Source organism: Hibiscus syriacus, unplaced genomic scaffold (genome assembly GCF_006381635.1).
Source record: "Hibiscus syriacus cultivar Baekdansim isolate YM2019G1 unplaced genomic scaffold, ASM638163v2 tig00110457_pilon, whole genome shotgun sequence".
NCBI classification, from domain to species: Eukaryota; Viridiplantae; Streptophyta; class Magnoliopsida; order Malvales; family Malvaceae; genus Hibiscus; species Hibiscus syriacus.
Window position 1 is genome coordinate 1,533,312 of NW_024062744.1, and position 13,499 is coordinate 1,546,810.

Genomic DNA, 13,499 nt, shown 5'->3' on the forward strand with positions numbered 1-13,499 from the left:
CTTCTTTAAAAATAGTCTTGAGTGAAATAAAATGCCTTCCTTCAAGTGAAAACGATCTCAAGAAAGACAAATCTTGTTTTAAGAAAAACAATCTTGAGTGAAATAAATCTTCTTTCGAGTAAAATAGTCTCAAGTGAGACAAAGTCTGTTTTAAGAAAAGCAATCTCAAGTGAGATAATCATCTGCATTAAATGAGACTGTCTCAAGCAAGACAAAATTTATATTGGAAATGTTGAATCTGAAGATGAATGTCGATCTTTCAATCTGTCGCGTTGGTTGAAGTGTAGCTTCTTGCTGCTGAGTTAAGAAACCACCATCAATCTTTAAAGGTGCTTTTGAATCGAGTATCCTTCGTCTTGAAGTCGAAACTTGACTCTAAAAGCTACAAAAAATTATGTACGTGATAAATGTGAAGCTCTTAAGTATGCCTAATATGCATGCAACATGAATTAGGATGGAGCCTCATTTTTGTCTGCTGATCTGGTCCTTGGGATCGATCGTGCCCCATTTTCTTCTCAGGCTTTGGCTTTACAGACCTTTCAAATCTGAGACGGTTCTGTTTGAAAATATTTTTCTCTTTTTTCTTGTTTTAGGAGGGAAAATGATAAAAATATTGTAAAATATTGCTCCTTAATTCAGGTTCGCAATCGAATCAAATTATAAACATGAGTTCAAAGAATATAAAAGGAATCAATAGCTCGTTTAATACTTACTGAGTTATAGCTCTTTAAAAAATATTCAAGTGGATGAGTTGGCTCTACGGTTTCAGCCATAAAAAATGTCATTTTTCGATTATTGCAACATATTTTTTTTCTCTGGCTTGGCATTTCAATTGGATGCAGACAAAATAACGTAACTAGAATGACCAATTACTAGACCTTCTATTTCGGTCCTCTAATATCTTCCATTTGTTCAAGTTTTGTACGCTTCTCTAACAAAAGGCAGTGCAGAAATATCGATCTAAAAATGAAATTCTTGAGTGCTCGTGTGAATTTGACTATAACAGGTGTTCCTTAACTCCCTTAGTCCATCACTACCAAAAATGCATTGTTTAGATAAATTTGATTTAATTTGCCGTTATCTGGCTAGCCAAATCCATAAAGCCGGGGCGTTTAACCAATTGCTTTAGAGGGAAAACTTAACATCATAATCATTTTTATCAGATTTAACTGAAGGGTTCATCTTATCACAAAGTCTTCGGCCTAACAAAAGCAGTGGAGCAAACACCGAATTGCCAAGTGTCCGAACAATGTCATGGTTTGAATGTAATCTATTCATAAAGCCAGGGCTTTTGAGTTTCCTCTATAACCAATTGCCTTAGTGGAATAGCTCAGTTTTACGGATTTAATTTCTTAAGATTGTAAAGAAGAACCTGTTATAGTCTAGGTGTTTTGTTGAAAGTCAAAAAAAATTCATTTTTAGAGTTTAATTTCCAAGCAACTGACCTAAACTAGATTAACCTACTCGACTATTAAATCTGTTAAGATCATTATCATCACTGAACGTCTTAAATAAAAAGTATAGTAATCGTCATATGCAAACGATGCCCCATGTTGTCCGCACCTTATGAAAGGAAAAGGTTATATTGGTTAATTGCAAGAGCATGGTATGGTGTTTGAGTGTATATTCTAGGTAAGGTCAAAGTCCTTGTTTTTAAATCATGTTACTTCGTCAAATATCTGTAACTTTGAACCATTTATAGAGTTTCTTAATTCAGATGATATTCAAAGAATTGCATGTTTGCAACTGTGATTCATTGCTCAGCATCTTTAAAGTAACATAAATTTATTTAAATGCCCTTACAAAAACTTGAGAAAAGATGGAAAACAAATTCAAACAAAATGCCTCAAATGATGAAATGATCTGCCTCACTTGGATGCCCCTGAGTTGTTGAAGTCGATTCAATTCTTGTTATGTATTTTCTGTACAATTCTCTTGAATGTGGAGTAGTTCTTGATAGTGCACCCTAGGACACCGCTATGATATTCGCAATGAGCGCTCTCATCATACTACCTGGGGTACGGGGCTTCATCGATTTCTCTGGATATGGTGACACCACATGCGCGTCAAACAATTGTTGGTAAAGCTCCTTATATGTCATAGGATCAAAATGTTCTCATTTTTATTAGACATGTGAATGTAATAAAAAAGAGAAAAGTAATGCGAAATATGCAGGAATGCATGATGCATGTAATGCTCGAGGCATTGATCCAAAAATTATGTCTGTTATTAGAAATAATCCTTATTGGGGACAAAAATGTTTTATCTTTTAAGAGACAAAAATATCCTGACAGCTTCTGACATGTTTGACTAGTCTTCTGCCTTCGTCTGTCACCGGTTGAATAACTTGTCGAACCGCTCTGACTTCTCTGGATGAACCGTGCAAATGTTGAGTTGTTTTTTGTACTGGCCCAAGAAGTCTCGAATGACTGCATCTCTTGCATTTATCTTTTGTTGAACCTGTTTTCAACGAATACGTCATTGGAGCCCTCAATTGATAGGAACTATGTAAAGTTCATTTGTCTGTTTCTTGAATTCTTCAGCAATGATCTCCAATTTCAGCTATCGTTCTGCCTTTGAAGGGACTCCCAAGATCAGTAACCTTTATCTTGCCCCTACAACCTCTGCCAGTCAGTTCTTCAGAGATAGACTTTCATTGTGCTTGATGTTGACCTAGTTCATTATGAGTCCTTTATAATGCAGCAGAGTAATATACTCTTCAATTGTGGGCACCACGACTTCTGGATTAAATGTGACACATAGTCGCCTTGTAGACTGTCCTCTGTATTTTTATCTCTTGTATTACAACCCCTTTGTCCATTAATGCAAATTGTTTATGTCTAACAAACACGTTTTTGGTGGATCAACACCTATTTTGAATGATGCAAATGATGAAAATAAAAAAAAATAACAAAAATGAAAAGAGTTAGTGAGGCAAAAAATAATTAAATCAGTCATGAAAATAAAAGTTCTACCCCACACGATATATACCCAACATGCTTATGATTCCTACCCAGACATGATCTTTATCCCGCAAGTTGATTTTGAGCAAGTCCTAACCGCATAAATTTCTAGTTCACATGTTTTGAATAAAAAACAAAGCAACCTAGGGTTTGGAATGAGGTCTTGGGGTGGGCTCTAATTCCCTGTACTCTCCCGGTTTAGGTTCTAAAATGGTACTCGAGTTCTCCTTGCTGGTGCCCCCTTGGACTTGCCAGACCCTTAGTCCTAAACCCATCACAGGCTTGTGTGGACTAAGTTAAACTTGAGAGGACACATTCCCTTATGTCTATGCGCTGAATAAATTCATACGAAGACATAAGGTATATGAATCTCGAAGGCTACTTGCTAGGCCTGTGCGGTGAATAAATTCACACGAAGGTGTCGCTTTCACCCCCACTTAAATATGGTTCGGAGCTCGGGTATAGAGCCTTAGATGGAAACTTTGAAAAATCTGAAATCATTGAAGAAAAAGTCAGTACAACTATTTATTTGAAAAATAATCAAAGATAAATAATTGAAATCGAACAAATAAATTTAAATTTAAATTTACCATTTTCGCATAAGAAGACAACCGAAAATTAATTTCGGCCTGACTCACTTACATGTCCCCAGCGGAGTCGCCAAGCTATCAAAACCATCTTTCGGTTGGGCCCGGAATTGAGATTCGACTTAGGAAAATTAGGTTAGAGTCGCCACCGATCAATTAAAAACATTTAGGTGGATCAGACACCATCTTACCTGATCTGTACTTTACCAGAAAAATGTCGGGTTCGGGAGTCGGTTATAGTCAAGGAAGGATTAGCACCATTGAACTGCCCTTTCGGTATCAATTAATTTGTCGGTTGTCTTAATTGTAAAAATTTAAATTTAAAGTTTCGATTCAAATTAATCACCTTTAATTAGTTAAAGTTGTCCTTAAAAAGTCAAGATAAATATTAAATGGTGCAATATGTAAATATAAAAAAGAATAAAATAAAAAAAAAATTAAGAATATTAAAAAACCTTAAGGTCTTAGGCACTCAATTGTCGCTTCTTGGATTACACTTTTATATCAACTTGAATGTGATGTGGTCCCATGGAAATCAGGCCTTGAAAATCAACCTTTCCTGCGTAGCTATAGTGTGAACATGACCCATTGTTGTTTATTTATTCCAACTTTTGGAAAGTGAACATTAACCCTACTTTCACTATCATCACTGGCTGGCTCTGGCTCTGGCTCATCACACAAGTTTACGTGTGCTATTGAGGCCTTTATCAACGCCTTGCTCTTCTTCATGGCTTTCATCCCGAAATCTTCTTACCGAAACCACGCTAGCCAATTGCCAGACCAAGGAAACATAGACCAGTCCCGCCAAGTAGGGGATGAAGAGAAGAACGAAAGCAGACATCCCCAACCCGCCGAATCCCAGAACAGCAAGAGGCATCAACAACACCACGCCGGAAGCGATGCCGTAGACAAAAACGATGGCGAAACTCCACAGGAACGTCATGAAAAGCCGCTTCCAAACCTTGGGTACGACGCTGATGACTTTCTTGAATGAGGTTTCCTTGCCTGTGTAAATGCATGCGATCATGTAAACCACGACCGACGTCGAGAGGAGTGAAAGGATGAGAAGGAAAGTGAAATAGGCAGTTTTGAAGAGCCAAAACGAAACCCATTCGAATGATATTACATCAGACAATTTATCGTACCCAGGCGTCCCTGCTTGTGTATAATTCAAGGCATCTTGGTTGTTCAAAATATTAGCAAAAATGAGCTGTGAGATTTGGATGTGAGCTAGGAAGATGAAGGAGAGAGGCAAAATGAATGAAAGAGTAATCTGGGTGAAGATTTTAAGATTTTTTCCATGAACATACGATCTTCAATGATTCTTTCAATATGCCAAAGAAACCCAGGAATTGAAGCTCTTCCTGCTCTCTATCCATGATAATTACACGACTTTGTGTGTGTGCCTTTCTTTCCCCTCTTTCATTCTTAAATAGATTGAGTGGTGAGGGTGGGAAGCTTCGATTCATCACCTGCGGCTACGACCTCCCCTCTTCACTCCTCCATCTTTTTGTCCTGTTTATTGGCAGCAAACGTTTTCTTTGACTCCCCCTGGTGTCTATCAAAAAATAAATAAATAAATAAATAGAAAGGAAAGCCCCCACGTAGTGTCCCCCGGTGAACGTATTCCTCGTCCCCATTTTAAATGAAAAAAATATGGGAAGTGCTCCCTGCGTTTTCGGCGTTTGTTGTACGTGGAAGAGAGCGTTTGGAATGTGGGAAGCTAACCATCAGGTGATGTGGTGTTGTTGGGGTAGTTGGGGTTAAACATGGTTCCTGAAAAAAGAAGAAATAATAATAATAATAATAATAATAATAATAAATAAATAATATTTTAAAAAACCCGAACAAAAACGAGTGTGTACAACTGGCAAACAAGACAATCGCCTTATTACTAGAGTAACTCGGGTGTCCTGACTGTTTCTCGAGTATCACACAAAAGTTAATTTTATAACATTCATAACTGTTACTATTTTAGTTGTTACTATTATTGATTCTGTTTTTGTTACTGAGTTATTACTGATTATCTATATTGATCTGGTTATACACTAATATAAGATATTTTAGTTATTCTTTGACTCTAGGGAAATCTCTACACGATTCGAGACTTCAAGACAATTACTGTTTTTACTACTTACTGTCTGGGTTTTGATTGGCTCGGTATATGACTCGGGTTTATTTTTGGGTAGCGATGCTCTAATTGTTAATCCTATGTTTCCCCTTAATTCGCCGTCGAGGCTCGTCGGGGAAGCCTCATCGGTCGTGTGACCCATCATTAGGGTTGCTTGGGTACTGCTACCATCATTTGGCAGCATTGGTTTTTGTGACCGACCTTTTTTATCGAGGTTGACTGTGCCCTTTTCGGCCTCGAGAGCTGCTTCTGGTGCATTCTCATCGCTGATAGACTCGTTTAACTGTTCTGGCAACCCTTATTCGATCTGAACCTACTATTGGTCCCCCAAACCGAATATGGAATTATTTTGTTTAGTCGTCGATAATTATTGCTTTAATTCAAACATTGGTTTATTGGGGTTTGATTTGTGCGTCGTAATTATTGTAGGAAATTTCAAACCGGAAATCGAGTTATCGTCTCCTCCACTGTCACTCAAGAACTTCAACTCGAGTTGCAACTCGAGTTGCTTGTGTTGATCGTAAGCGTATATTTATAAATTTTAGTAGGTATATTTTTATCGTTAATTTTAGAATAATATAATAATTATATTATTATTCTGTAGGAACTAATTCGGGTGGAATCCCTACTCGAGTTGATCGTAATAGGCGTTACGATCGACATTAGCTATTTTGTTGAGAAGTGTCTCTATCCGGTGTTAAATATTATCTGTGATAATTGTTTGGTTGTCTGAATTTGAGTGGAAGCATGAATTTTTATGGTAATGTTGAATTAATTATATTTATGATAATATGTTAATTGAAAGTTGATTTCGAGCATGATGGTTATGTGACTTTGATGTATCATTTGAAACTCAAAAGTATGATATGTGATATGTGTTATTTATCGGACTCAGATTATTTGTATATGTAATTATTATATTCGGATCAGATCAGAATTCAGATATATGATATTCAAGTATTTGTTATTTAGATATGTGTTATTCCGATCAAATCAGATATTGGATATGTGTGCCATTTGTATGTCATGATGGGATGAATATGATAGGGGAAGTTCAGTGCGTTCACTCGACAGGGTAAATGTCACTTTTCGGATTTAGTGGCCTCTGCCTTTATGGTGGACCCCACTCTTCGAATATGGTGTGTTTGTAGTTTTAGTGGTTCTGGGGAACCCACTCATTGATGATATGTTTGGGGTATGGGTGGGTGCACAATCATCTGCATAACATTTAATGTGATTGTTTTAGTTAGCTTATACCATGAATATTATTGATTGAATTGGACTATCATTATTATTGATTGAATTTAACTATGATTATTATTGATTGAAATGAGTTATGTTATGACTTGTGTGTCATGTTATGACTTGTGTTATTTGTTGAAAGTCAAATTAAGTGGCAGTCGACAAATAATGGGGCGGTTGATTTTGGTTCAAAGTTTGCAGCAATTGTTGAAAATTATCAAGGGATAATTACCCAATTTAGTCCTTATACTTTAGAGTATTTACAATATTAGCCTTTAAGCTTAAACTATAAATACCCTAATCTATTTAGCTTCAAAACCATCCCAAATCATTCTAGCTTTCTCCCAATACTAGAGAATTTAGAGAATTTTCTTAAGAGTTGTTTTCTCATTTTTATCAAGAGAGAATTGTTATTGTTTTCTCCTTGTAGATCGAGAGAAGTTGTAATTCCTATTTTCTCATAGTGAATTTCTTCTGCCGTTACTCGTGGTTTTTACCTTATATTATTTAAGATTTTTCACGTAAAATTTATGTCTTCTTTATCTTCATTTTTATTTTATCAAATTATCAATTGCGATTTTGCTCAATTCGATAGCTGTATTCCGCAACAATTGGTATCAGAGCCAGATTTGAGTGTGTAATATCTACTTATTGTCTTTGTGGTTGCCACTAAAATGTGGATTCTCCAACATAAGAAAGTAAGAAGGTATTACCCATTCTTTGAAGGTTCTAGAGAACTATTCACGATAGTGAAATAGTGGGAGCTATCCGTAATAGAAGCTATAGCAACGAAATTTGATATTGAAAAGTTCAATGGGAGAAATTTCTCATTGTGAAAATTGAAGATGAAGGTCATCCTGAGGAAAGACAGTTGTCTAGCAGCTATCAGTGAAAGACTAGTAGATTTCACAGATAACAACAAATGGATCGAAATGGACAAGAATGCTATGGAAAACTTTCATCTAGCATTAGCAGATGAAGTATTGTCAAGCATCGAGGAGAATAAGACAACTAAGAAGATATAGGATAATCTCACCAAACTGTACGAGGCCACATAGTTGCACAATAAAATTTTCCTTAAGAGGAAATTGTACACTCTCCGGATGCCAAAATCTACTTCAGTGACGGAGTACTTAAATACATTGAACACTTTATTTTCTCAGCTTACATCCTTAAGTTGTACAATAGGAGAACAAGAACGTGATGAAATTCTACTTCAAAGTCGACCTAATTCGTATGATCAACTCATCGTCAACTTGACAAACAATAATGTCACCAGTCTAGCCTTCGATGATGTTGCAGCTGCTGTTCTAAAAGAAGAAAATCGGCTCAAGAACAAGGAAGACAGACAAGTAAGTCTGCAACAAGTATAAGCGTTGACAACGATGAGAGGGAGATCAATAGAACGTAGCCAAAGAAGAAGTCACAAATATGGTAGATCAAAGTCAAGAAGCAAAAAATAATTTAAAGTGCTACAACTGTGGAAAGAAGGGTCACTTGAAGAAAGATTGTTGGAGTCTAGGTAAAAACTTCAATCCACAAGGCAATATCGCAAACATTTCAGATGATGAAGATGCTCTATGTTATGAAGCATCAACCACCGTGGAAGGCAGAAAGAGATTTGTAGATATATGGCTCATTGATTCGGGAGCAACATATCACATTACCTCAAGAAGAGAATGGTTCCATCATTATGAACCTGTCTCAAGATGATCTATGTATAGATGCAATGATCATGCCTTAGAGATCCTTGGCGTATGAACCATCAAATTAAAAATGTATGATGGAACAATTGAAGTTATTAAAGATCTATGGCACATGAAAGGCCTGAAGAAAAATTTATTATCCTATAGATTGTTGGATAATAATGCAAGCAAGATTGAAACACGGAAATGAATCATTAAGGTGTTTCGTGGTGAACTTGTGGTGATGAAAGGTGAAAAGATAGCAACAAACTTGTACATGCTGAATGGAGAAACTTTTCTAGAAGCAGAATTGTAACACCCCCAACCCGTACCCGACCCCGATACGAGTCTGAGGTGTCACATTGACTTTTCAAAACGTTTACTTGTATAAAATAGTGAGTAATTTAAAACTTTTATACATGTAACTTATTCAAAAGATTTCCAGAACTATTCAGAGCTTAAATGTTTTTGCAAAACCAATCAGAGTATATACAATTCAAAACATTAATTACATGCCAACTATTTTCAATATACAAAATACATCTAATTCAAGACATCTTTTCTGATCTGAACTTCGGTAAGAAGTAACTGGCCGGTCTTGCTCCTCTTCACTTTTCTTTTAGCTTTCCGGAACCTACGTGTGAAACACTCACACGCTAAGTCGATGACTTAGTGAGGCATAAAGAAAACACATCTAATGGAATTCATACCCACTAATCATGCATGACTGTTTTATGGTATCAAATTATACAACTCATTTACATATACATCAACATATATTCATGTGTATTATGTAACAGATACCATAACCCCTATCACACATATATCATATCATGCAATTCATATCACACATCATATACATATATCACATACATTGTTCTCATATCACCAACCTATTTATCCTTACTAATTCCCTTGTCATTACTTCAATTCTGTCATATGAGCATATAATGAATATAAACATATTATATATATATTTTAATATGCCACAATACGTTACTAATTTATATAATCGTATAATATATAAATGCATAACATCTCATATCACCATGACATATATGCTCTTCTACCATGTCAAGAGAAATACACATATCATTATATCAAATTATGTTCTCTTTTCAAAGCTCATGTACACATATGAGAACTATAGATATGTGAGTCTATAGAGGTTGTGCACTATGCTGTCACCACAGCTCGTATAATTGCACCGAAGTGCCACGTAGAATTGCACCGGAGTGCCGTGTAGAATTGCACCGTGGTGCCATATAATAATGTCCATAAGGACCACATATCATTCCTTAAGAATCATATACATATACTAGAGATCAAGTATGTGTCTCACTAGACTTCATACATGTTCCAAAGAATACATATATGTCCCGAATGACCACATATCATACCTTAAGAATCATATACATATGCCAAGGATCAAGTATGTGTCTCACCAGACTTCACACATATTCCAAAGAATACATATATGTCCCGAAGGACCGCGTAGACCCTCGACTCTTGGCATGCCAACTATACCCCTAGCTCTCATGACACATAACATGGGCATTAATATTTATGTTAACATACATTCACATATACACATAGTCATGTAGTTCTTTCACATATCTCATCGTCATATAAATCACATGGTTCACTTACGCGTAGAACATTTCCATATAATCGCATAGTCATATACTATTTCATATAACATATATTTTCTCTTTCATATATCTCATATCATGTATCATATCTTGTGATCATATAATCATGTTACTTATAATCACATAACTTCTACTCATAGAGTTCAACATCATTAAACTTAGTTCCCTTTTTCATATCATCATACATTTATATATATTTTTATATGTCCTATCAATAACCTATAAACTTACTCATATTCTCATATATCATATTTTAATATAATTTGTATAGTAATATTCTATAATTGTATCATATAATGATTTTTCCCAAGTACTCCTTTATAAAGTTTATATTACAGGATCAATTAGTCTCATTCTATCTTATAAATAATTTCCACTTATTTTATATCATTTTCCTTTTCCACTCACATAAACCATCTATTTATTTAGTTCAATTTCTCATGACTTCCACAATACTCTTTAATAAAACTTTGTAGCTCTTCACTATAATACATAAACCATAGTTTTCTTTAATTTATCAATCTTCCCTATATAACTTATGTATCCTTATTTATGCCCTCGAATTAATACTATTCTCTTAGAGTCTCCTAACATTTCTCGTATAATCACTTATACCATATCATATGATTTATACTTGATTATCTTATTCTCTCGTGTTCATTTCATTTCTTATGACTCTATCATATAACTTATTCCATGTTTTTCCATTATTACATAATAAAGTTTTACATAAATCATATAGCATATACAAAGCATATCATTATCTTTAGTCATGCATACATACAATCAATGTAATACAGATAATCACATATAATTATAACAACACGTAATCATGTCCATGACTTCATGCATATTACTCTAGGAAATAGACTCATCGCAAGTCTTATTTCCATTAAACACTACATATCACTAGTATGCACTCCCTTGGCCTCACTAGTCAATTCCAATCTCTTATCTTTCCCTTGATCGATCTTACTTGCCAAATGTTCCAGAATTTCTTTACGTGCAGAATCTACATAAATGTACATTTTGAGGCAATCATTAGATACCTACACCTTGTAATTGGATACTAGCAACTTAAACGAACTTATTAAACCAATATTCACATTTTTCCTTTAGGGGGAACCGATTCCCTAGGAGGGAATCGGTTCCCCTATGAGATTCTGGAATTTCTGGTTCGCTTGAGGGGTATCGATTCCCCATGAATGGGTACCGATTCCCTTGAATGGGTACCGATTCCCCTTGCCCATAAATCATATTTTCAGCATGAAATTTACTTCATTTCATCTTAAACACTTCATATTTCAACCTCTTCTATATACTAAACTCAAACACACATACTTAAACCCATTTGTACTCATTTAATCCATCTTAATTCTCAAAATCCTCTCCTCTTAATGAAATTCAAGAATTATACTCAATTTTCAACATGTTCTAAATTCCTTTCTATCACTCCAAATCTCTTAATTCAACTATTGACAAGTCAAATTCAACTTATCAACTTTATTTCAAGATTTCATTCAAAAACTCAAAATCTTTAATCTCTCCTATACCTTTCATCTTGTTGTTTTAGAACCAATTAAGCTTTCCTTAAGCTTAATTACCATCCAATGATCAAAACCCAACCTTTAGTTGAACAAATAATCAACTAATGAAGAAACTTACCTTTGCCCTTGAGCTCTTACGGGAGGAGAAAGAAGAAAGGAAGAAGAGATGAAATGTTTTCATCTTCCACGTTTCAATCTCCTATTAAAGGGGATAAAAAAATATCTTTATTGTCAAATGACCATTTTTCCCTTTACTACCTTGGATAATTACTAAAAACTTCCTCGGATTATCTCCACATAAATCATTGAACTTTTCAACTTTTCCATTTTAATCACCAAATTCTGAAATTTTACAATTTAGTCACTAACCCATAATTTGGGATATTACAAATCTCCCCTCCTTTAAAGAAAATTCGTCCTCGAATTTTCACTGCACACCTTGATAAGAACATGTCTGTTAATGTTCTCATGTTGTTTCCTTTACTTAATCTTTCTTTCCCTTAGTTCTTCAACTACCCATTTTTTTTTACATCCTTATCATGTCACTTATCATATAACCAATAGCATCAGTTCTTATCACTCAAAATCATTAATCAATCAAATTCCTTATCAATCTTTAATTACCTTGCAATAATAACCAACCTTTATTCCATCATCACTTAATTACCTCTTAAACTTCCTGAATTCTTTATTCCTCTGACTAAATCTGCTTGACCAAGAAACATAACCTTTATTTATTCAAAATCAAAATTTCCTTATACATAAATCATATATTTTCTTTCATGCTCACATACTCTTTTCCTCTCAGTTGTGCTCATCTCTGATTACTACTCTTTATCATCTCTTCATCACTTTGATAATCAACACTCCTTGCACATACCTTATTCTTCGTAAAGTCCTTATTCAAATCATAATACACATATACTTAACTTCCTTCAAACATATTAATCCTTTACTCTTTCCGATCAAAACTAACTTAGCATTAATTTATTTGACTCATTCAACTCACATTCTTACTCATTCACAATGCAATTTTACTGGGTTCAAACTCAGGCATTACAATTTCCTTTATCTTATAAATCAATCATCAATGCACCTATTGTTAAACCCTTGCAAAACAGTACCTATATCACTTGATCCTTTTAAAATAATTTTACTTTACCTATTTTCTAGTATAACTTTTAATCCAATCCATTACTTTCCCTTCTAACTTAAATTCATATTCATTCTTAACTCCTTATTTAATCTTCCAGTACCAGACTCTACTATTCAAGCGTATCTGTCTTTCATCATGTTTTGATCCTTTGCTATGGAATACAACTAATTCAAATCGAGTCTGTAATTGACAATCATAATCTATGTCTCTCTTCGATAATGTCAATTTTAATGAGATACGAATTCTCTTAATTCTTCTGAGATCTCTCTAGATCTTTAATACAATTTATCACTTCTTGAAAAGAACAAATTTATTTTATTCTTTTTTTAGCATCAATAATATTCTTTTCATCTAGGAACAAACCCTCCATACCTCACTTACATACATCATTTTTCCTTCAAATAACTTAACAACAATTTCTTCAACTTATCAAACTATATTCATATCCCTACACGTTACGATTCCTCTGTTTTCAAAATCAAGCATTCTAACTTTCTCTGTCTTATAAACTGATAGTTGATATATTGATGCTTAAA

General features: G+C 34.5%; 1 protein-coding gene across 1 annotated transcript; it reads right to left on the reverse strand.

Annotated features, from left to right (window-relative positions):
* Positions 1 to 4,223: 4,223 nt before the first annotated feature.
* Positions 4,224 to 4,929, reverse strand: LOC120126282. Its single transcript, XM_039144505.1, has 2 exons — positions 4,861 to 4,929; positions 4,224 to 4,760 (listed from the first exon to the last, which is right to left on the reverse strand). The coding sequence occupies exons 1-2, from the start codon at positions 4,927 to 4,929 to the stop codon at positions 4,224 to 4,226; spliced, it is 606 nt and encodes a 201-aa protein (XP_039000436.1).
* Between the last annotated feature and the right edge of the window lie 8,570 nt (positions 4,930 to 13,499).

What these genes read in the sequence shown, in the direction of transcription:
- LOC120126282 (XM_039144505.1), bottom strand. Translation starts at nt 4,929, where the DNA reads ATGGATAGAGAGCAGGAAGAGCTTCAATTCCTGGGTTTCTTTGGCATA. An exon ending in TGAAAGAATCATTGAAGATC is followed by an intron (nt 4,761 to 4,860) that starts GTATGTTCATGG and finishes CAAATCTCACAG; the next exon opens with CTCATTTTTGCTAATATTTT.